Source organism: Lissotriton helveticus, chromosome 8 (assembly GCF_964261635.1).
Source record: "Lissotriton helveticus chromosome 8, aLisHel1.1, whole genome shotgun sequence".
NCBI classification, from domain to species: domain Eukaryota; kingdom Metazoa; phylum Chordata; class Amphibia; order Caudata; family Salamandridae; genus Lissotriton; species Lissotriton helveticus.
Genome location: NC_136069.1, coordinates 283,323,963 through 283,349,271, shown reverse-complemented (window position 1 = coordinate 283,349,271; position 25,309 = coordinate 283,323,963). Strand labels below are relative to the sequence as shown.

The window sequence follows — 25,309 nt, the reverse complement described above, 5'->3', positions numbered from 1 at the left end:
GAAGCCTCATGTGACATTTGTGAAGAGGCTCAAAAGGAGCACCCATTAAAAATGTCAAAACTAGATTCAAATCCCACTGAGGCACAATAAAATGTGTAGGAGGGAACCTATTAGTGAGGCCCTTCAAAAACCTTAAAACAATGGGAGACTTAAAAAGAGAAGGCTGGTCAGGCAAACAGATAAAAGCCGACAGCACAGAAAGATAACCCTTCACCGTGGCAACAGCAAGCCCCTGCTGAGCCAGAGAAAGGGCAAACTGGAGCACATCAGATAAATGGGACCTCAAAGGGTCTATAGATTTCTCCCTGCACCAAGCAACACATTTAGACCACCTATAAGAATAGATGGACTTAGTGGAGTCACGCCTGGCTGACAAAATGACATCCACCACATCGTGAGGGAGAGAAAAAGAAATCAGGTTGCCCCGCTCAATCTCCAGGCATGAAGGTGTAAGGTCTGGAGGTGGGGGTGTAGAACCTGCACCTCCATCTGAGAGAGGAGATCTGACCTGTGAGGGAGACGGAGCGGCGGGTGAGAGGAGAGGTGGAGAAGGTCTGAATACCACACCCTTCTTGGCCAATCCGGGGCGATCAATATGACTTGGGCCCGGTCTTGGCGAATCTTCCTCAGAACCCGAGGAATCAAGGGTATGGGAGGAAACGCGTAAAGGAGTTGATTTCCCCAACTCAACTGAAACGCGTCCCCCAAGGCTCCTTGCAACGGATACTGGAGACTGCAGAACGACAGGCAGTGAGCCTTCTCGCGAGTGGCGAACAGGTCCAGCCGAGGAGTCCCCCACATCCGAAAGATGTCGTGAACTACCTCTGGGTGAAGCCTCCACTCGTGATCGGCAGAGAACTGCCGACTGAGACTGTCTGCACGAACGTTCAGAACCCCGGCCAGATGACTTGCCATCAGACAAATCCGATGGTCCTGAACCCAGGACCAGAGGCGCAGAGCCTCCTTGCAGAGACACTGCGACCCTACTCCTCCCTGCTTGTTGACGTACCACATCGCGGTCGTGTTGTCCGTCAGGACCTGGACTGACTGACCGCGAAGGGAAGGGAGGAAGGCCTTGAGCGCCAAACGTATCGCCCGCAATTCTAGAAGGTTGATGTGAAGCAACCTTTCCTCTGGAGACCAAAGACCTTTGACCTCCAGATCCCCCAGATGAGCACCCCACCCTAGGGTGGATGCATCCGATATCACTGTGGCCACCGATGGAGGCAGTTGGAAAGGCTTCCCTTGAGACAGATTGCCTTCCACGCTCCACCAAGATAGATCCGCCGCAGTTTCTCTGGAGATCTTCACTGACTCCCTGAGATCTCCGTTGTGTTGAAACCACTGCCTGCGGAGGCACCACTGGAGTGCCCTCATGTGCCAGCGTGCATGGTTGACCAACAGAATGCATGAAGCCATCAGACCGAGCAGGCGAAGAACCTTCAGGACTGGAACGACCGCTCCATTGAAAAATAAAGGAATCATCTCCTATATGTCGCGAATCCTTTGAGGAGGAGGGAATGCGCGACACACAGTAGTGTCCAGTACCGCACCTATGAACAGGTTGCGCTGTGAGGGCACCAGGTGAGACTTGGGTACATTTATCGAAAAACCCAACCTGTGCAACAACAGAGTTGTCTCCTGCAGATGATGGAGCACCTTCTCTGGCGACTCCGCTTTGATCAGCCAGTCGTCTAGATACGGAAACACATGAATCCCCGATCTCCTGAGATGAGCTGCCACCACTGCCATCACCTTGGTGAAGACTCGAGGTGCAGTAGTAAGACCAAACGGAAGGACCACAAACTGGTAGTGCTGTGACCCAACCGTGAAACGGAGATACTTTCTGTGCGACTTCAAGATGGGAATATGAAAATACGCATCCTGCAAGTCGATCGACACCATCCAGTCTTCTTCCAGCAGCGCTTGAAGAACCTGTGCAAGAGTGAGCATTTTGAACTTTTCCTGCCTCAGGTAAAGGTTCAAAATCCTGAGGTCCAGGATTGGCCGAAGCCTGCCATCTTTCTTGGGGATCAGGAAATACCGTGAGTAGCACCCCTGACCCCTTTCCTGCTCTGGAACCACCTCTATCGCACCTTTTCTGAACAGTGCCAGGACTTCTTCCTGCAGGAGAAGCAGGTGGTCTTCCGAACAATAACCCTGGCAAGGAGGGTAATTAGGAGGGAATTCCTGGAAAGGAAGTGCATACCCATTCTCTACAAGATTGAGAACCCAAAGATCCGATGTTATTAATTCCCAATCTTGTAGAAAATGTGTAAGCCGACCCCCCACTGGGCCCACATGATCCGGAATGGCGGATCTAGGGCTGCTCTGCTGCGTTGGCAGGGGGTTGGGAAGGAGAGGAGGAGGAGGAGGAGGAAGCTTGACAACCTCTAGGGCGGGATCTTTGTCTGCCCCTGTACGACTTGTACAGTGTATTCTGCTGCTGCTGAGGCTGCTGCTGGGATGATCTGTAAGACCGAAAGGAAGATCGACCAAATCCCCTGAAACGTCTTCCGGTAGTACCCCTGGACTGAAGACCCAAAGATTTTGCAGTGGCCCTACTGTCCTTAAAACGCTCCAAGGCAGTATCAGCCTTCTTACCAAACAACCCTGATCCATCAAAAGGCAAGTCCATCAAGGCAGATTGGACGTCTGCAGAGAATTCTGAAGATTTGAGCCAGGCAGCCCTCCTAGTGGCCACGGAGGAACCCATGACCCTTGCCACTGAATCAGCAGTGTCCAGACCACTCTGAATGACCTGTCTCGCAGCTGCTTGAGTGTCCAATACCACTTCCTGAAAATCCTTCCTGTCATCCTCAGGGACTTTCGGAATCAACTGCTTGACAGAATCCATCAAAGCATGGATATACCTTCCCATCAGACACGTAGCATTGGTTGACTTTAATGCCATACTGGCTGATGAGAAAACCTTCTTGGCACTTTGGTCTTGCTTCCTGGATTCCTTATCTCCAGGAACTTGTGGAAAAGCACCAGCAGATTTCTTTGAGCAAGCAGCCTGTATCACCAAACTCTCAGGAAGAGGATGTGAAGATAAAAATGCAGGGTCCTCTGGTGCAGCTCTATATCTCCTGGCCACTGTTCTAGAAACTGCCGGAGCAGATAATGGTTTCTTCCAGACCTCATAAATAGGCTCAGACAAGGCCTCGTTCAAGGACAACATAGGTTCAATGATAGATGAGGGTGAATGAAGCACCTCAGTCAAAATATTAGGCTTATAATCAGCAGTGGGCAGAGTAATATTCAATAGACTCGCTGCTTTCTTAATGACAGTGTGATAAGGTATCACATCCTTTGATGGAACATTTGACACAGAAGCCAATTCCCATTCAGGTGATAGTTCAAGCCCACTGGCTTCACACAAATCCTCAAACGGATCCTCAGAATCCTGCAACTCTCCTTCTTCAGTATCTGAATACCCATTTTTCTCTTCTTCCAGAAGTCTCTGGGCCTTTCTCCGAGATCTTTCCTTCACCACCGAAGCCAATGGATCCGGAATCGACTCCGACGGGGTCGGTGCCGGCGTCGAACCCGAAGTCGGACGGGGTCTATCCATACGAGGTCAGGCAGAATCCTGCCTCGGAGTCGCAGGTATCGGCGTCGATGGGATCGGCGTCGATGGCACCGGCGTCGTGCGCTTCGGCGTCGACGACACCGGCGGTGTCGGAAAATGCCAATGCGGTGGTAGAGCCGGCATAAAAGTCATGAAAGGTGCAGGGGCGTAAGCCTGAGGAACACCTAAGTTAAAGGCCATAGGACCCGTGGGACCAACAGGTGCACCAGACGGGAACATTGCCCTGGAATAGACACCAAACATGGCGTTCAGGAACTGAGAAGGATCCTGACCTCGAGTCGGAAACTCAGGATATGGACCTCGTGGCAGTTCCTGAGGAGGCGGAGTCGATACGACGGCGACCTCTTCATCGGGTGCCGGAACCGGAGTCGACGAACCCTCAGGTAATGGAACTTCGGCTCCACCAGCCCCCTGCTCCTCACCTTCATCCTCCTGACCAGAAGGATTGGATGGACACGGAGAATGGACCTGTTTCTGAGATTCGGGTGAACCCGGATGCGAAGCCCCATCATGTTCCGATTCTGAAATCTCCACTTCTTTACTCAGAAGCTTGACCTGGGACTTCGGTCTTGAACTAGAGTCCTTCCCAGAATGATGACGCGACTCATGGCTCTTCTTCTTGTGTTTCTTCCTCGAAGACTTCGAAGCGTGAGCTGAAGACGACTCCGAGTGCGACCTCGAACGAGACCTCGATCTCGACCTCAACCGACGAGATCGAGACTTCGAAGATTTCTTAACCTTCTTACTTTTAAGCTTTGCCACGAGGAGTTTCGCCTCTCTCTCTCTCAAAGCTTTCGGCGTCATCTTCTTGCAGCAAAGACAGTCCTCGACATCATGGTCGGAGCTTAAACACCAGACACAGCATTCGTGAGGATCGGTGATAGACATAGTCTTGCCACACTCGCCACAAGCTTTAAACCCAGTCTTCTTCGACGACATCTCGAAAAGTATGAAGATAGACACAATACAATGAAAATAGTAACAAAGTTACTGTAAGCTACAGTACGATCCCTGAAAACCGTTAGCGTCGACGACGCGGAAAAAAGGGAACTGATGTCATCACGCCGGCGTGGGCCTATTATAGGCGTCGGTGATGTCAGCGGAGTCGCGTGCGATGCCGTGCCTCTGTGACGTCCGGATCCACGTCGGCGCGAAGCTACAAAAGAATTTCCGAATGTTGCTGACGCAAGGGGATATTCACAAGGTGAGGAATCCACACGGCAGATGTATCTATCAGAATTGCGATGCATTGGGGTAAGCGTAAACCGTCCGACACCAAAGCCTGGGTTCTAGATACCACATTCTGCCAGGAGCAGTTGAACATATATTGGGAACTATTACCACAAGCATCTAGGCCAAAAGACGTCTCGAGTCCGTTTCTAGCCTAGTTGGCAGCAGGGAGTTTGGATACTACCCAGGATCTTGTGCCTGCCACTGAATCCCACCTAACAGCAAACTAACGATCAGCTTACGGTTCCTTGATTTATCCTCTGTTATTACGTGTTATTTTCATAATGCCTCCTCCTAACTACTGCTATGCAACCCACATCTGTTACTTTGTGCCCCGACTGTTGATGTACTATGTTGAGTCTCACTTAACTATACAGTCAAATGCGCAGCTTCTGCTTTGGTTATGTTTTCATTGGTTATGTTACAAATGTCATCTTATCTCTGTAATATTTGGCAACTTATACTTATCTACTGATTCTCTGTACCTTTCTAAATGCCAATAAACAAATAAATAAAAAAATAATAGTAATAATTTTGAATGGTGCTCCTTGGAGCTTCATCTTCACTATATCGGATAGGTACACTCAAACTCATTCAATTTAGTTTGTGTATGATTTTCCATATGAGGAAATGCTATGTGCTATAATACTAGTGCTGTAATGCATGAAATTGGGGGCAGTGGCTGGTGGAGTTAAACGTCCTGTGGCAATATATTTGGTTATTTGTTTTCGTTGAGCACTCTTAACATCGATGTACATAACACGGCTGGAGTTTCCATCGTAACGCTTTAATACCAAGTCTAAGATAAATTGTTTGGTAAAATCACAAAATTCATTCCATGAGGTGATAATTATTCCAACTGCTATTATCATCAACAATTGACAGCTCAACAGTGACTGTAAAGACTCAGTAGTTGATATTAAGCTGTAATTTAAACATACAATTTTCAATGAGTTTTTGCTGCCATTACTTACGAGAAATGTTAGATTTTTAACTTGTAAGATCTTTTTGGAATGGTGAACTTATGCAATGGCTGCCCTGTTCGTCACGTCACTTCAGCAATGTATAAAGGACTTTCAACTGAAAGTACAAAAATATTATAGAAACCTCCAGAAGTCATTGGGAGGGAAATATATCCCACCAACAAAGCTACAGCCTATTGGCAGATGATTGACTTCAAGAACAAGGACTCCAAGAAGTTCATTTCTAGGCTATTTTATCTCCATGGTCTAAAAATAATGTAGCAGACCAGGAATGATGTCAGTTAGAGATGTGGGGTGGGGATGCTTAAAATTAAATGCCTGATGTCCAACCCTCCAGGAAATAGCCACATTAAATGTATTATGGGTTACCTTAATGCTCTTGACTCAGGAGTGGTAATCCTAAGCGAGAGAAAAGAAGTGGGAGAACATTTGTCCAGGGCTGGTAACATATTTTTGTTCCACTTGCAAGATGCAGCAACAACATCGACTTCTACCTTTTGGAAACAGAATTACTCCCTACCTTACACACTCAATACAGAAACACCTGCCAATTATTTCTCTAGATTCAAATTAAGACAGCCAGAGGAGTCCGTCCCGTTGAGAATGGAAAACATGATCCGGAACCCATCATACTCTGGGGCTTTTCAACATTTGTTAAAACCAGAGTAAAACCTCTGCGGGATCCCATAAATAACTCAAGTCCAGAAGGTGAGGGTTTTCTTTTTCACTTTGTAGGTGGGGCCAATTCTCTGAAAGTGAGGGTGGAAAACGGTGGGAGGAAAGAGCTCATTTTTTTCTGTGTCATTTATCTGGAGGGTTTTCTCCTGCATGTGTTGTATGTTATCGTTCTATATTGCATCTAAAAAAGAAAAATGTGTTATAAAAAAATTAAATTAAGTATGGATTAGGCCTTTTCTGGGCCCTGCACCAGGGTCCTACGTAATGACTCAGCTAGGGAGGCCCTACGCAACTTTAAAAGAGAAGCTAGAGACTAGCAAAAGAACCCTATGACAGGCAGGAGTAGGCTTTTTTCTGAACAAACCGGTGTCCTTACATGTCTTATCCTGTTTCCCTTTAAATTGACATATACCAAGCAACTCATACCAGTACAAATTGAAAGAAAAGAAAGAGTCCTTTTTCTGCAAAGGTCATTGTCTTTGAACACTGTTTGGAAAATTTATGAGCATGGCAATAACGAAGAAGAGACGTATATTTTCTAAACATAGTTGCAAGAGGTACTCTTTAGTAGGCGCAGGCAACATCAAACTGTTCTGTTTCTCGCTATATATCTTTATAGATAATGTGTTTTTCAAATCTTAGGGTTTTGTTCATTGACTTATGAACCTATATTGCTCAACAAAAATTATGCTCAGAACATGTAGACAAGGAATGATAAAACGGCGAAATGCAAAAACCTTTGTGCATAACCTTAAGACAGCAAAAAAGACTGTAATCTCAGCATAAACAGATGTACCTGTAAAACTCCTCTACACTGGAAACATTTAATAATGTGAAGGGAAAGGCAGACAAGCTGTAGCCAGGCTCTTTTAGTCGCAGCCACTCAAGAATTAGGTAATCCAGGTGAGACATCATGAAGTCTTCAACACTCTTATAACCCAGGGTTGTGGCAACGCTCTGCAAAACCTATGGTGTATGAAAATGGAAAGTAATCAGAAACCAACAAAATGAAGACGGATCGAAAAACAGGCGGGATCCTCCAGCAAGGCATACAATGCATGCTACCAGTGTTCAATTTGAATGAACAATAACAGTGATGATAAGTGGCCGACGGGCTTAAGTCTAACCGGATGAATCCTGAAGCCTTTTCTACATTCTAATACTTGAAGAAGAAATTGTGTTATGCTTGGGGCTCAAAACCTGCTAATGAGGAGAAGATCTCCAGCATCACTGGTTATGTTCAAACATTCAGGCAGTTTCATGACTCTCAAATATCCCTAAAAAGAGGATAGATGAGGGAAAGTTGTTTACCTGTTCCTACAGTTCTTCAAAATAAATATCTTCCATAGATAGTCACCTGGCTGGGAACACTCTGTAGAAAATATTTACGTGGCGCTGTACATAAGCACTAAAATAACAGTCAAACAGCCACCGACTTTTTGTAGCCTATCAACCTAATGTTATGACACAAACTCTGGCCAATGAGGTGGAAAAAACGTAAGAGCTCCAACTGCCAGATGTTCAAGGCTTATCAAAATGCCGTTTTCACTAACCAGAAAGATGCTTTACATTTCTTATATACGTGATGTAGATCCCCATATCTCACACCCAACTTCACTTTCCCAGGGTTCTGGAGAGGACCAGGAACAAACCAGGACAAGAGAAGGAAAGGTGAAAAATGTGAATTTGCACTCGTACTGGTTATGACCCTTGGAGATGGCTGTAAGAAAACACAAAGGTCAATTACATCTCAGTGTGGGTGTTCTGTTACTCTCCGTTGCTTCCAGGCTTTTTTTTTGCCCCTTCAAACTAGCACGCTCAACGATCACTGTTCTCTTTTTCACTATTGTTTTGTTTAGATATGGACATTGGTTTATTGCCTAAGTTGCTTATAAAGAGCGATATCCAGGAAGGTTATTGCAATAGTCAAAGATGTAACAAAGAAGCCATGCACAACATGTACAAAAGCCATATAGGTAATTAGTATTGACTAATATATTGCTCATCAATAGAACCTTTACCACTCAAGTGCTTTTGATTGAGTCCTGCCTTTCATTTCTTTTTAGCTTTACTTACAGCAAATGGGAATTTTCTTCCCTTGCTGTGTGGATTGTTCTGGACTTTGATTCGCTAAATGAACTGATTGCGTAGGGTTGACTTGCCCCTTCAGTTCTGCCAGTTTTAATTGTCCGTACATAGTTTTGTGTTATCCCTCCTCACTATGAATTATTGTTTAAATGGCACTTGCAGCCTAAATCGAATGACTCAGTAGGAATCTTTCCCCTCAAAAGAAAAGTTCAGAAGAAGTGCCCTTCAAAATCACATCTTTGCTGTATTCAACAGGTCTCTGTTAAAGGTTTCAAGTAAGAATCTCTATGTCCCTCACTTTGATTTTTTATACGTTAGCACTATGTGCCTATGTGATGACATCAAGTTCGTCCACAGCTTGGCAGAAGGGCTCTAACCGGAGGGTGCAACCTCGCAAAGTGAAGACTTTGAGACAAAGTGAAACAGTTCTTTTAGTTTAAATAAAAAAAACATACCCAAACTGAGCATCAAGATCTTGGATGCTCACAAGATCTTGCCCCCAAACTAAATCTCGCCCGGAAATCTGGAATAAGACACCAAGAGTGCTTGTAAAATATGTGCATACCTAATCGATAAAAAAAATCAGATATAAGCCCCAGAAAAAAAAAACATGGAAGAAGGGTTGGGGAAATTAAGTACTGGATGGCACTGATGAGGAAGGAAGGGCTAAGGAAACTGGTGTAACCCTAATCTCCTCATGACCAAGGAAGATGGCAGGTTGCATGTGCACCTGTGACAGATATCACTCTTCTAGAACTCTAGTTATTGGTAATTAACTTTCTTCTGCAGCATTGGATTATTGATAGTCACATGCTTGTATTAAGAATATCAAGGTAGTACCATAATTAATAGGTGTTAAGGAGGCTCAACTTAGTGAAAAAGAGAGCACACACCACTTATCCTGGATATTACATTTATGTTGAAGCCTGTGTCACCACCTTCAAAATGTCCTTCAGTGGCACTCCAGTGATAAGTGCAACAGCGCAGCTACTACTGTCAAGACAGATTTGCATATGGCCATGTCTGAACTGGGTTAGCGTGGTGAGAAAAATAACGATGGATTGAACCCAGATCTGTGACTGGGGGTGAATGTTTTGCCAATGTGCAACATTCCGTCCATCATCTTGTGTGTTTTGCTGTTCGCCCTATGTGGGAAGGGTATGCCCAGACATGGTTCCTGTGCTCACTACGCCACTGGAGTCAAGCTATCCTGCCGGATGACGGCTGATAGCCAGAAACCGGTCCTATGATACTTGATTCCGGTTCAGGGAAGATATGGCTTGGCAGTTCGGGCTGGACTGTTCCCATGAGGCACAGGGTCAAGACTGATTTGCATATGGCCATGTCTGAACTGGGGTGGCGTGGTGAGCAAAATAATGATGGATTAAACCCAGATCTGTGACTGGGGGTGAATGTTTTGCAATGTGCAACATTCCGACCATCGTCTTGTGCGTTTTGCTGTTCGCCCTATGTGGGAAGGGTATGCCCAGATGTGGGTCCCGTGCTCACTACACCACTGGAATAAAAGTATCCTGCTGATGACGGCTGATAGCCAGAAACCGGTCCTAGGATGCTTGATTCCGGTCCAGGGAAGACACGGCTTGGCAGTTCGGGCTGGACTGTTCCCATGAGGCACAGGGTCAAGACTTGATTTGCATACTGGGGTGGCGTGGTGAGCAAAATAACGATGGATTAAACTCAGATCTGTGACTGGGGGTGAATGTTTTGCCGATGTGCAACATTCCGTCCATCACCTTGTGCGTTTAGCTACTACTCTGGCGGAATGAGTGCGTACTTTGACACACTGTAAGTGGGTGGATGTGATGTGAAGCAGCCCAGATAAAGAAGAGTCATTCTCTGTCTAAAGCATCCAGGCAGTCAAGTCAGGTGTAGGAATGATGGATTTTAGTGTAGGACCTGACCTTCATTCCTTGTGAGAAGACAGGAGTCTCAGTTGAACTTTACTGATGTGATCACCAATAGATCACAGAGACTCATTACCAAATCTGCCTAACAAACTGTAGTGCAATAAGGATCAATCTGCATGGCTCTTTCTTTAGCATGTAGTGAATTTCGGGATGCAGGGGAATTGGCGGAAGAGTATGCAAAGATTACTTACTATGGAATCAAAAGTACTTCACCTTCAGTCCAGGGATAACACTAACATTTTGAGATCTACATAGCTGCAAAGATATCCAGTGGAGGCATACCTCACATTTGACAGATCAGCTGAAGTTGTCTTTTATCTAGCTTCTATCTGCGGCAATCAGACACGTTAGTGAGTCCTAAAATGGAGTCCCCAGTCAGTGTATTTTACTATGTAGGATCTGATGCGATAGCCAATATGCTTCCCTTTGGAGCCCTGGTAAGTTGGTGTGACTCTGCTTTCTGATATAATGATGAGTAGTTATATTGTCAGTCCTAATCGATAACTCGTGATAGTAGATGCATGGTAAGAAGGCTCTTAATGACAGCATGACAACTCTGACACATACTGAGACCACTTGTTGAAAGGTCTTGTAGATGAGGGCCCCATCCAATACATAGCGATAAGGAACTGGGCTCTACTGCATGTCGGTCTTGTGCTGTCTAAATGTTTTGTTTGAGATCCCAACAAAAAGAAGCTGTAGTTTGTCCCACACTGTAGGTCTGATTGTTTTAGAAGTGGCCTCATTCTTAAGGGACATGGTGATAACCAGGGAACTGCAAGATGACATTATCCAACTTTATCCCCAAGAGGAACTTATATTTCAGTACCATGATCCATTTATTTGTTCTAAAGGTTTTTTTTACCCTGTTCTTGAGAGGGATAACTTTCAAAGTGCTTGTGCATAGGCAGGCTCCTACAAACAGAGCTTGTTGAGAAGGATTATAAACCATTTTTTTCTCATTGAGAGACAGCCAATTCTACATTAGAAACTGAATAGTGGTTAAAGGATTTCTATTTGCAAATGCTTCAAATTGAGATGGTATTAATCCCTTTGAGGCTGAGAATGTGGCCTGGAAAAACAATGATCTTGCATGGCCAAATTAGATAATATCTAGTACCCAGTGGTCTGATTTACCAGGATAGAAAGAAAGCCCATACCTTTTTCCCACTGGGATGAGAAATGGCAGCTGGTATTAGGAGTCATGCGTGGTCATAACGTTGGCCCACTGATGGAATGTTAAGCCTCTACCTCTATGCTTGTTATGCTGTCCAGACGAAATGCGTTACTTACCTGTAACTGCAGTTATCCAGTATTGGTATCTTTCATAGATTCACATGCCTAAATCATTCCCCGTCGTCCGAATGGGAGTCCCTGGTATATAAATAAAGTAATGTCCCATAGACCAATCAGCTGTCACCTCCCGCTAGAACCCTCCTGGAAGGAGCCTCAGTCCCTCAGATTTTCATACGCACAAAGCTAAGTAGGTGTGTTACTGAGAGAAGTAGGTGAGCCCTTCCAGGGGTGGCGGGAGGGTTGCATGTGAATCTATGAAAGACACTAATACTGGATAACTGCAGTTACAGGTAAGTAACGCATTTCTTATCCAGTATTAGGGGTGTCTTTCATAGATTCACATGCATGAATCAGAGTATCAAGCAATGAACAAAGCACATTTCGGATGGTATAGGATATATAAGTCATTAGATAACAACATATCAAACGACTAATAGAAACATGCATTCGTAAGCAAGAAATACCACCAAATTATACAACAGAGAAATGTGCATACATGAGAAGGATGGAGGGATGAAAAGAAGGCTCACCTCTGCTGAAATATATGACGATGTACTGCTTGTCCCACCGCGGCATCCTTCATGAGTTCTGTATCCAGGCAGTAATGCCTAGTGAAGGTATGTTGCGACTTCCATGTTGCCGCTCTACAAATGTCTATAACCGGCACTCCTGCAAAAAGCGCCATGGATGTAGATATTGCCCTGGTAGAGTGGGCTCTCACTTTACATTGTAGGGGTTGCCCTGCTTGTTCATGACAAAATGAAATAGCTGCCGAAATCCAGCGGGAAATACTTTGTTTGGTGAGTGGAAGGCCTGTGCTCACAACACCACTGGAGTAAAGCTATCCTGGCTGATGACGGCTGATAGCCAGATACCAGTCCTAGGATGCTTGATTCCGGTCCAGGGAAGACATGGCTTGGCAGTTCGGGCTGGACTGTTCCCATGAGGCACAGGGTCAAGACTTGATTTGCATATGGAATTGTCTGAACTGGGGTGGCGTGGTGAGAAAAATAACGATGGATTAAACCCAGATCGGTGACTGGGGGTGAATGTTTTGCCGATGTGCAACATTCCGTCCATCACCTTGTGCGTTTAGCTACTACTCTGGCGGAATGAGTGAGTACTTTGTGTCCGAGAGGAATTAGCATGGCTGGAGTTGCGAGCTGTGATCTACTTACTTCAAGAGAGGACAAACCCTGTTGGAGTTAGTATAGGAAATTATACTTTGATCAGACCTGCAAAATGCTTTGGACTTTAACCCTCCAAAATGCATTGGGCCCTTTCTGCAGTAGTCAATGTTTGAGGAACAAAGGTCTGCAAGTGTATAATAGCACTTTAGGCATGAATCGAGGACTGGTAAAGAGAGTCACCTTGGTTTTATCAAACTTGACTTGAGTTAGGGTAGTTGAATGGATTGAAGCTCTCCAAAGCTTCTTGCTACAGCCAAGTTCTAGCCAAGAGAAAAGTCTATTCAATGAGAGCACCTGAAGTGAGGCTTTGTGAGTGGGCCCAACAAAAGGATTCTTAATGAGGGCACACAGAACAGTATTGACCACCCAAATAAGTGGATGTTTTGCCTGAGAAGGAAATGTGTAAAATAGTCCTTGTTTAGATGTCAGTGGCACTTGTAATAAAAATTACTCAAGGTTAGACCCAGCAGAAAGTCAGGCTGTTTCTCAGGAGGACACACTGTAAGTGGGTTGATGTGATGTCAAGCAGCCCAGATAAAGAAGAGTCATTCTCTATATCTAAAGCATCCAGGGAGTCAAGTCAGGTGTAGGAATGATGTATTTTAGTGTAGGACCTGACCTTCATTCCTTGTGAGAAGACAGGAGTCTCAGTTGAACTTTACTGATGTGATCACCAAGAGATCACAGACACTCATTACCAAATCTGCCTAACACACTGTAGTGCAATAAGGATGAATCTGCATGGCTCTTTCTTTAGCATGTAGTGAATTTCGGGATGCAGGGGAATTGGTGGAAGAGTATGCAAAGATTACTCACTATGGAATCAAAAGTACTTCACGTTCAGTCCAGGGATACCACTGACATTTTGAGATCTACAGAGCTGCAAAGATATCCAGTGGAGGCATACCTCACATTTGACAGATCAGCTGAAGTGGTCTTTAATCTCGCTTCCATCTGCGGCAATCAGACAAGTTAGTGAGTCCTAAAATGGAGTCCCCAGTCAGTGTATTTTACTATGTAGGATCTGATGCGATAGCCAATATGCTTCCCTTTGGAGCCCTGGTAAGTTGGTGTGACTCTGCTTTCTGATATAATGATGAGTAGTTATATTGTCAGTCCTAATCGATAACTCTTGATGGTAGATGCATGGTAAGAAGGCTCTTAATGACAGCATAACAACTCTGACACATACTGAGACCACTTGTTGAAAGGTCTTGTAGATGAGGGCCCCATCCAATACATTGTGATAAGGAACTGGGCTCTACTGCATGTTGATCTTGTGCTGTCTAAATGTTTTGTTTGAGATCCCAACAGAAAGAAGCTGTAGTTTGTCCCACACTGTAAATCTGATTGTTTAAGAAGTGGCCTCATTCTCAAGGGACATGGTGATAACCAGGAGACTGCAAGATGACATTATCCAACTTTATCCCCAAGAGCAACTTCTATTTCAGTACCATGATCCATTTATTTGTTCAAAGTTTTTTTTACCCTGTTATTGAGAGGGATAACTTTCAAAGTGCTTGTGCATACGCAGGCTCCTACAAACAGAGCTTGTTGAGAAGGATTATAAACCATTTTTTTCTCATTGAGAGACAGCCAATGCTACATTAGAAACTGAATAGTGGTTAAAGGATTTCTATTTGCAAATGCTTCAAATTGAGATGGCATTCATCGTTTTGAGGCTGAGAAAGTGGCCTGGAAAAACAATGATCTTGAATGGCCATATTGGATAATATCTAGTACCCAGTGGTCTGATTTACCAGGATAAAAAGAAAGCCCATACCTTTTTCCCACTGGGATGAGAAATGGCAGCTGGTATGAGGAGTCATGTGAGTTGGCCATAACTTTGGCCCACTTCTGGAATGTTAGCCATCTACCTCTATGCTTGTTATGCTGTCCAGACTGACATTTTCCAAACTGTGCTGATGATTGTAACTGTGACTAGTAACTTAGGGGTATGGGCAAAAATTGCTTTAAGACGTAGCCTGATTAGTAGAGTCCTTAGCCATAGGTTTGGAATTTACAGGATTGAAAGCTTTTGTTTGAACAGAAAGACAGAGCGTGACCCTTCTATGTCAATATCTATCTTTATTGCCTGTAGGTCGTCATCAACATTCTTCACAAATAAACTATGCCATCAAAAACATATCAAGGTCCAAGATTTAACCTCCCGCCCGAAGGAAGTGCTCTGAACACAGCCTAACCTATGCAGGTCTGCTCCCGTAGAAATATGCCAGAACCCAGCACTGGAAGCATTAAAAAAAGTGTTGATAAAGCCTGAAGTTGCAAATTCTTCTTTGAAGATGGCTGTTCTCTGCAGTCATCTGGCAAGTTGTCTAAAAGGAGGGCTATATCATAGCCTGTTACTGGGTTGTGCATACATAAAAGGATTTCATCCAAAAGAGGCAGTAGATGCATCGTGTGCGGTGAACGAATGCTTAGCAATCTTCCTCACCCCGCATGAGGCAAAATGCCTGAAGAGAGGCTTTGGGTGGGATGGCGACTGAGCCACAATGATAATGAGGCTCAAAAACCCAAGCACAGAAGAGCTTGGAGTGAGAAAAGACCATAGTGAGAAAACTGAACAAGAGGTTGTAATCACAGGTTTATATGCCATAGACAATGTACCTTTTGGAGTCTCTGTGGGGATGTGGAGCTTTACGTCTCCCTACCTCATTGTTCAAATCACTGAAGCTTATGTTTGTTTTAACTTTACTTTAGTGTACTTGTACACTACTGCATTAACATTGACTGTCAAGTATTCATAGCCTAAAATGGAAAATGTAAGCATCTGAAGCTATGAAAGATAGGATGCTGGTGAACGAACAAACAAGTTACTTACCTTCAGTAACAATCTTTCTGGTGCGTACAGGTTATTTAAATAAAGAGGCCCGATTCAGAACCTGCAAAAGAGCCGACAACACCCTTTAACAGGGCCCAAAGCATGTCCTTGTTTGACGAGGGAAAAAACAAACAAGAAATCTTAAGACAGCTTGGTTTGTAGTGGCTGTCGCATCAATTCACAAATGTGTCTCAATGACTGTCATTCACCAATTTTGTGGAGGGGTGGCTTGCTATCAAGACAACAGCAACAACCTCAGGGAGAAAGTCAAAGGAGGTAAACTGTCGCAGCTCATTCTCCAAGCATGGAGATGCAAACTGTACAGGCCTGGGGCAAGTACACTGCCTGCTCCTGCAGCAAGTGGTCTTCCTGTAGTGGCAGCTTGATCGTAAAACAGATGACAATTCACAGGTGTTCCAGGTATCAAACACTCCTGTCCCAATATGGTGCCACTAGGATAAATTGGGTCTGGTCTTTCCTGATCTTATTCATAACTTGGGGCATGAAAGGGAGCAGGAGAAAGACATACAGGAGTCCCGAGATTCACTTAGACAGAAAGCTTCTCTGAAAAACAGCCACCTTAGAAATTCCAATTACAAACATGTTGACATTGCATGCTCAGGGCAGTGGTGAAAAGACTAAGCCAGGGTTCTCCCCATTTCTGGAAGATGTGCTGCATGACCTCTGGGTGCTACTGCCATTTGTGATCTGCTGTCAGTGGCAGACCTTGTCCGCCCTGGCATTTAAAGATTCTGCCAAGTGGTTCAACATCAGAGAAATACCTTGCAATCCAGCCACTTCCAGAGGCGTAGGAGCCACCTCGTACAAGATCCATGGCCAACCAGCCTTCCTTTAAGAGCTAGCAAGAAGGCCATGAACTCCAAGTGGATCACCTTCAACTCCAACAAACTGATGTAGAGATGAGTTTCGGCCAGAGACCCAAGATGCCTGATCTCCACCTTACCCAGATGGCCATCCCAACCCAGAAGGGGTGCATTCGTCGACATTGTCACATCTGGCTGGGGAGAGGAATGAGTTCTGCCACTGACCCAATTGTGAACCAGCTTTCACCACTACAGGTCTTTTGCAGTCTCCTCCGAAAACTGGATACAATCCGACATATTTCCCGGGTGCTGTGACCTCTGAGACATGTGGTCCCAATGCAGAGCCTGCATAGGCCACTTGGTAGGTTTGGCCAGCAGGATGCAGGAGGCCAACAATGCCAAAACCCTCAGAGCATTACACACTGAGATCACAGGCTGAAACATGGGATCATAGCCAGAACGTCCTAGACTCTCACATCCAGGGGAAAGGCGTGAACCATAACAAATTCAGCCCAACTCCGATGAACAGGAGTGACTCTAAAGGAGTTTGGTATGACTTTGGCATGTTGATAGTGAACCCCAAAGATGTTAGGAGATGTGACATTGTATGGAGGTGGTAGACTGCCTGGGAATGAGCATGACTTCAACAGTCAGTCTTCAAGGTAGGGGAAGACTGGTACCCCCTGTCCTGCGAATGTGTGCTGCGATCATCGCCATCACTTTCATGAACACCCTATGAAATGCAGGTAGTGCCTGAGGACCTGCAGGGTGTGAATATGAAAATAAGTGTCTTGCAGGTCCTATGTCACCATCCAGTTTTCTGGTCTAAAGCAGACATGACATGGATTTGCATCTTCAATTTGTCCTTCCACAGGAAAGCTCTGTGAAGGCAGAGATCTAAAAGAGGGGTAATGCCTCCACCCTTGTTCCACACACAGAAGTAGTAGGAGTGACAGCCAGTTCCTACTTGCATGGCCAAAATCTTTTCTATGGCCCCTTTCACTTTCCACTGCAAGATACAGAGGTGGTCCTCAGTCAGCTGACCTGATGATGTTGGAAGGTGGGAGGGGGTAGATAGAATTGGAAGGGAGAAACCCTGATGTAACTTGAAGGACCCACTTGTCTGAAGTGATGGCCTGCCACTTTTGAAGGAAATATCAGAGATCCTGCCTCGGACAAAGTGACTGTGTGCCGGCAGAGACTAACTAAAGCAGTTTTGCGACTGTCAAAGGAGGAGGGACGGGGCTGAGCTTAACGTGTCCCTGAAGACTTGGGCAATCTCATTGAGAACTGCCACCTTGGCCACGAAAGGCTAAAAGGCCTGCTGGGCTGGTGGAGGGGTCTGGTGTTAGCAAAACTGGAAAAAGTGGAATTGTCAGTTTATTTTACACTTGTCACTGCCAGGATTCCTTTACTTTCAGGTTATGATGACTCCGTTTAAAGCAGAATATAATAACACATAAACATCTAAATACATTTCTTGTCATCTGTTCCAACTGTTTCTTTTGGGGGCACATGTTTTCTCTGCATGTACTCATCTGCCTAACTTGCTACTACACTGTGATCACATGTTCTCTGTTTCTGGTTTTCATTAACTTCCAGGTTGCACTCCTCATGCCATCAGCATATGATGGCTTTCGGGACTTCGCATAAAACACAGCTGTGCTGCTCTACAATTTCAGAATGTAGTCTGATGCTTGGGAGAATATTCATGAGGTGGAGAATCTGCGGTTAGAAGTAGTCAAACATTTCGGTTTTACAACCATGGCATCTGTAACTTTTGCCCGTCTTGGCCCGTCCGCTCCTGGACCGTGCCCAGCATCAGAACCCCTGGCCCCCTCACCAACCACGAAGACCGCCTTCGATACGACGCCAGCACCCTTTTCAGCTTGCACTCTTTCTTCTGTTCTCTCTTTTAAATAATTTAGATATATTTATCTTCCTCTCCACAGTTATAGGTTTGAAAAATTGATAGGGTGTGAATATGTATATATATATAAAGATACGCCTTGACATCAACCTTTTGGTAAATGGGTTTAGTATGTTCTATAACGTGTTCCAATGTGACTTTGTATGTTTGTCTCTTTTCTCCACCAAATTTGGAAAGTATTACTGTGTAGGGTGGAATTTGATTAATGCTGTATATATGTATATATATTGTTCACCAAATTGCCCATAGCATTTAGGAGGCACACGACAGGTCTCCGCCTTTCCCGGCTTCACATGCAGCGCGTCACCCCACTTTGCAAATCATTAAAAATGCCCGACGCGTTTCTGGGAATCACTCCCGTCATCAGGGGCTGCCATCAGCGAGACTCGTTCGTGCAACGATGTATTCTGGGCTTTTTTAATAATTCAAATCCCACAGTAAGCGTGTGCTAAGTGCGCCGTCATACTGAGTTAGGCTGGGATTTGTAGTCCTTTGCGCTGCACTGTACATGTTCTCTTTTAAGTAAAGACAAGAGTCACTGAACATTGAGGCACATTTCAAACCTATAGTAGGCTGCGTTGTGGTTCGATGCGCTGTGATTTTCATGAAGGAGTCCTGTGCTGGTCAGTTCCATTTCTGAGAGATGTAGTCCTATATTTCCATGCTTTTGAAAGTCTGTTTTAAGACTGCACCACTCCCTGTATCATGCTTTGGTTATTTATTTTTAGTGGTTTATACAGCCTTTGGCGACTGAGCACCTTACAAATAAAGCAAAGTAATATTGTAAGCATTTGTCAGACAAAAATCGAACACCTACAGCTAGAGCAGGACGAGCGCCCCCCCTCCTCCGGTAGCGGTGGAAAAAGCAGGTGGAGACGGCAAGGGGAGCAGCCCGGGCCAGAGTGACACTGGGCCCTACACCAACATGGGAGACGGTGGCAGCCCATACATAACCCTGTGCCTGGCAGTTGTTAGTACACAAGCCCACACGGCTGGCTGATCCTCGGAATTGGGGGGGGGGCTGCCACGCAAGCGGACCAGGTGCCGGATTCGGGCGCCCAGAACCAACAGGAGGCCGGAGTTGGGCCTTGCACGGCCCCCCTACGTCGTCATCACCGGACCGGGACCCTGCATAGAAGAGTGGGGCCCGTGAATTGCGCAGCATATAATCTTGACGGGATCGCAGTACAGCTGATCTGAGACCCCACCTCAGCAATATCACACCGGTGACCCCCGCGGACTTCCCTACGCTACACCACAACCAAGAGCGATGAGTGGAAGAGGATCCAGAGGGCAGCAAGTGCCACGGCTCGACAAATTTGCTTATAATAAAGATGTCGCGGACACTACCAAAGGCAGCGGGCCGGACACGGCTGCCCGCCCAACGGACAGCCCTGGCGCTTCAGAGGAGATCACACTCCGCGATGTTATGGCGGCACTAAAGACAATGCAATCCTCCATGGGCACGATCTCCACTGACGTCTCACTCATCCACGCAGACCTCGCCAAAATGTCAGACCGTGTGGGAGATGTGGAGAAAACGACAGCAGGACTAACTGCTGACACGGCGGACCTACAAACCAAAGTGCGCAAATTAGAGGAAGACAACATCCTGTTGAAGACCAAGCTGGACGAGCAGGAAGGTAGATCCCGGCGCAATAACGTACGCCTGGTCGGAGTGCCGGAGACGGCCGGGGGGCCAGCGCTTGACCTCTTCGTGGAGGATCTCATTCAAAATCAACTCCAACCATGATTTTTCCTGCCAGACTGCGCGTGGGGGGGTGCATGGCTGAAAATGGGGTCTACCGTGGCATACGGCTGATACTGCTGACACGAAACTGAGGACTCCAACAGGTAGGAGATATCGAACCTATGCTGCGCTATCGTGACGATCTTCTAGGAGAGGGGTCATAATGTCGCTAAGGACTCGCCCTCCCAAGTTATGCAAGTTACGAGGGATAGTAAGCGCTCAGTTTGGGAGGTGGACGGTTTCAGATCCACCGGGCAGGGAGGCAGGGTGGGGAGGATGGGGTTACAGCATCACACTGTTTATTTGGTTATGTTTGAATGTTAAAGTTTCACAATCTCTCCATAGGATGGTGTACAAACTGTACGGGCAATGGATGTCCAATTACGAACGATGTTGCATAGCAGTGGGGGACCCACCTGCGCAGGTTGTGCCCCTGATACTGGTTAGGGAGGGAACCACAGTAGAACAATTCACACCACACCACACACGCAATGCTAGGTAGCGAGGTGCAAGACACTGACGCACAGACACAGCAAATGGTCGCCCCCTCCTTGAATGTCATTTCCTGGAACGTTAACGGGTTGGGCCACAAGATTAAAAGCGGTCTAGTCCTGCAATACTTGAAGAGGAAGGCCCCCACAGTGGTGCTACTACAAGAAACGCACCTGACTGGAATGGCCTGCAAAGCACTAAACCGCTGGGGGTTTAAAATGGCCGCACATGCGGAGTTCACCACAGGATCCCGGGGGGTGGGTATACTGATACATAGGAGCTCTCCGCTGGTGATCAAGAAAACTTGGACGGATGACCAAGGGCAATTCTCAGCAAACACTTGCCAATGGGAGGGGCGCGTATACAATATGATCAGTGTATATATCCCCCGACGCTTCAACAGACAGCCTTCCATGACCTTGGGAAACTGCTGCTCGACTTACCCGAAGGGGAACTAATCATAGGGGGAGATCTTAATATAGTGGCCAACGCAACACTCGACCGTAAACCACTCCGAGGTGATGCCAGATCCAATCAGACCCTTAGGGAATTTATAGATGCCATGGGACTGACCGACATGTGGAGGCTTAAACACCCGACTGAGTACCAATACACCTTGCATTCGGGGGCTCAGAACAGTCTATCCAGGATAGACTATATATTGACATTAGCGATGGCTCCAGAGCAGGTCACCGTGATAGACCACCTACCACGGGGAATCTCCGACCACTCCCCGATTCAATTTACCTACACTACACAACTTCCCCGAAGACAGAGAATCTTCCCGCTGCACCCTGGTTACTTAAAGAACTGTAAGATTGGGGGGCGTGGCCAAGATGGCGACCGGGATGGACGTCGGCGTGTGAGGCTCCCGACCTAGTCCCCCGTCCTGACCACGCACTAGCCCTTAATCCCCCAGAGCAACCCCCAGAACGAGGGCGATTGCCGCCTGGAGCTCCAGAGGTCAACACCCGCTACCTCCTGTCGCCGGCAGAGACCGGAAAGCGGCTCCGAGCAGAATCCCCTCCTCGGCGGAGTCGGGACCCGCCATTTGCTGGACGGAAAGGGCGGCCGCCGCCAGAGAGTACCCGTGGTTCCCTGATAGCGGGGAATACAGGACACCAGTGGGCGACTGCTCGGGTGAAGCTAACGGGCAGCGGCGAGGGACCCGGCCGCCGGGAGCTCATCTGGCACCAAGGAGGGTGATCGCGAGTGGCAGGTATCGCCACCGGACTAGCGCGAAAATCAAAACCCTGGCTTTGGGGCCTGGTGCCGGGGCCCGCTCACGGACGGCGGCTCTCGCCCCCAGCAACGTACTACTGGCCCGGTGTGGGAAGCGGCTGGGTAGGCAGTACAAATCACGGCAGAGACTGGTGCAGACATCCCGGTGAGTGCGCACTGAAAGGAGCTGGAGGTCGCGCCTGGCCGCATGATCTGCGCGACTCGCGTCCCCGGCTTGTGGGCCTGACGTTAGGGCCCGGGAACACAAGGAAGTGCACGCCCCTCACTGTGCACCGAGGGCAGGGTGTACTCAGCATCTGGGACAGCGGAGGTGGGAGCGCTGGTGCCCGGTGCCCCTAAGGATAGCGGCTGAAGCCCAGTGAGCGCGCCCACGGACAGGGCGGGAGGACATATTTGGCAGCGAGGAGCGAAGGCGCCGAGCCCCAGGTTTGGAGGGACTGCGCCGGGGCCCGGGAGTTAAAGGCGGCAGACACCCGCAGCACCGTAGCGGGGACCGGAGCCGGGGACATCTGAGGTGCCTCTCCAGGGTGCGGAGCGGGCGGCGCCCGGGGCCCTGGGAGAGACTGGCTGAGGAAGCCCGTGGATAGGGCGGGAGACCCCGCTCGGCGTCACGCTGCGGGCCTTGGGCCGGGGCACCAACGAGAGAGGCGCGGGGAGCGGCCTGCGCCCATCCTTGAATCCAGGCCCGAAGGCCGGGGCCCAACCACAGGTGCCACTGGGGCACACCGCACGGGCTCTGTTCCCTCTGGAGCGGGGGCCGACCTGAGGCTCTCTGCGGATGGCGCACACCGGCATCATGGCGACTGGGCAGCGCAGAACGGGGCGCACGATAACGGACATGTTAGGGAAGAGCGCCCTTAAGGAAGAAAAAAGCTCTACACCCTCGGCAGCGCCAAAGAGTGCCACGGGACCCTTCCCGGAGGCTCTTTTTAATACCCTGCGAGAGGACTTCCAGACACTGAAACAGGATATGGCCGGGGAGTTCAGAGAGCTGCGCAGAGACGTGGATGGCCTGGGAGAGCGGGTGGCCGCGGTGGAGGAGTCCGACCAGTCTAGAAGTGAGGAGGTGGAGCAGTTGCAGCAGGAGGTGGTGCCCCTCAAGGAACAACAGGTAGACTTACAAGCGCATGCGGAGGACCTTGAAAATCGATCCCGAAGAAATAATATAAGGGTCCGGGGCGTACCACTCAAAACAGAAGGGACAGATATTACTCTCTTCTTGCAGGGCCTATTTAGAGACATTCTGGGGGAAGGAGAAGATTTCGATATATGCATCGACAGGGCACACAGAGTAGGCCTGGCGCGCCGAGCGCCTGCTCCCCCCCGGATATCCTGGCGTTCCTTCCAGACTTTCCCTTAAAGGAGCGTATACTGCAGGAGGCCCGTAAGCAGCAACCCCTCCGCCACCAAAACCACCCTGTGGCACTGTTCCAAGATCTTTCGGCCATCACTCTTCAGAAGAGAAAAGCTTTTAAACCAGCCACTACCTTCTTGCGGGAAAAAGGCATTCCCTACTGGTGGGGCAATCCCTTTCGGATCATCTTCAAATGGAATGGGGCCCTGCAACAGCTCCGATCCCTGAGAGACACATGCGCATTACTGGGAATAAATCTTGACGAGGACTCCAAGAAGGATGATCTCTCGGAGCAACCTTCGCTCAAGTCTTCGCCATGAACCTCTGACGATGGCTGGCAACGAGTTAGGCGTCGGAATGGGCCCAAGAGGTCCCTGAAACCGGACCCACAACTGATGGCGCTGGAACAGGCAGCAGCCATCCAGGAGGTATCCAGAGACACAGCGACATCGGAATAGCCGTGGGTACTACGTACAGTGCCCTGGTGCATCAGATTCGGCTGGAATGTGTACGGGGGTCCATCTGCTTCAGGATCAGCAGGTCAGGGAGGGACGGGGGGGCAACGGGATCGCCGTTGCCACACACTCCTCCACGTGAAGACTCTGTGGGCCTGAACTGTGCTCGGATAGGCCCAGGACTATGGTGAAGTTGGGGTTCCAGTTGATGTTGGGGATGAAGGATTTGAGCTCCCGGGGTGGGAATGAGGGTGGGGATGGTGGGGCATGGTTTCAGTTAGGGTTGGTTTGGGGTAACGGGTGGGACTGCAGGTGGGAACCAGTGTGCCAAAGGGGGATTGCCGGAAATGGAATTGCTATAATCCACATTTGTCTTCGGTTGCCTTGCTTGCCTCCTCGGCTAGAGCCTTCTCTTCGTCCACCTTTAGATGTGTCTTTCTCCACACGCGGCGCTCCATGTACACTTACTTTAGGATCCAGGGTGCCGAGGGGTCTTACAGTGCTAAATCGCTCACTACATCTCCATTTGCCGCAGCAGCGTGATTCCGATCACGTGACATTACACACACCTCCTTAATATGGCAGACTCTAGTTTGAAGGTACTGACCCTTAATGTGAAAGGGTTGAACAATCCTGTCATGAGGAGGGCTGTGATTTCATACCTGGAGAACTCTGGGGCTGAGATTTGTTTATTACAAGAAACTCACCTTTTGCCCAAGGACTGGCACAGGATGCGCTCCTGTGCCTTCCCCCAGCAGTTCTTTTCGTCTCTCCCAACGAAGAGGGCTGGGGTGGCCATTCTGGTATCTAGGCGCTTCCAGGGAAAGGTGGGGGACAGGGCGGGGGAGATCAAGGGTCGTCCCTTGGCTTACACCTTTCTAATAGGAGACCGACGCTTGACGATAGGCTCCATCTATGCCCCGAACACTGGACAGGAGGCTTTTTTAAAAGGTGCAGTTTCGGAGTCACTTCAACCCTCTAATTCTCTCTTCCTCATGGGGGGGGGACCTCAATCTAGTTATGGACACGAATAAAGACAGATCAGGGCATCGCTATGGGGATTCAGGCGCTATTACAGCCACCAGTACAGAGTGGTTACGGAGAGAGGCCTGGTGGACCTCTGGAGGACCAAGTACCCTAACACGACGCAGTTCACCTTTTATTCCCGCGTGCACCACACGTATGCCCAGTTAGACCATTACTTGGGCTCCTCTGAGCTACTCGCGATCCTCGGCGATGTTTGCATAGTGCCTGCGGCCCTCTCGGATCATGACGCGGTGGAGCTGTCGCTCAAGATCCCTCCGCCCCTCCGCCCCCATGGGTCATGGCGACTGCGTGAAACCCTCCTGCAGTGACCGGACGTCACCAAGCAGCTTCATAAATGTATCGTTGAATATTTAGCCATTAATGATACTTCGGAGACAGCGTTGTC

At 47.8% G+C, this 25,309-nt stretch overlaps 1 protein-coding gene across 1 annotated transcript in view; it reads right to left on the bottom strand.

Moving 5' to 3' along the window:
* The window catches only part of ATM (ATM serine/threonine kinase), a 1,424,234-nt gene that overhangs the window by 904,108 nt on the left and 494,817 nt on the right, over window positions 1-25,309 (bottom strand). Inside the window, exon 25 of the mRNA XM_078657051.1 lies at window positions 7,283-7,452. Coding sequence (XP_078513177.1) covers window positions 7,283-7,452 — 170 coding nt within the window. The remainder of the gene's footprint in view (window positions 1-7,282; window positions 7,453-25,309) is intronic.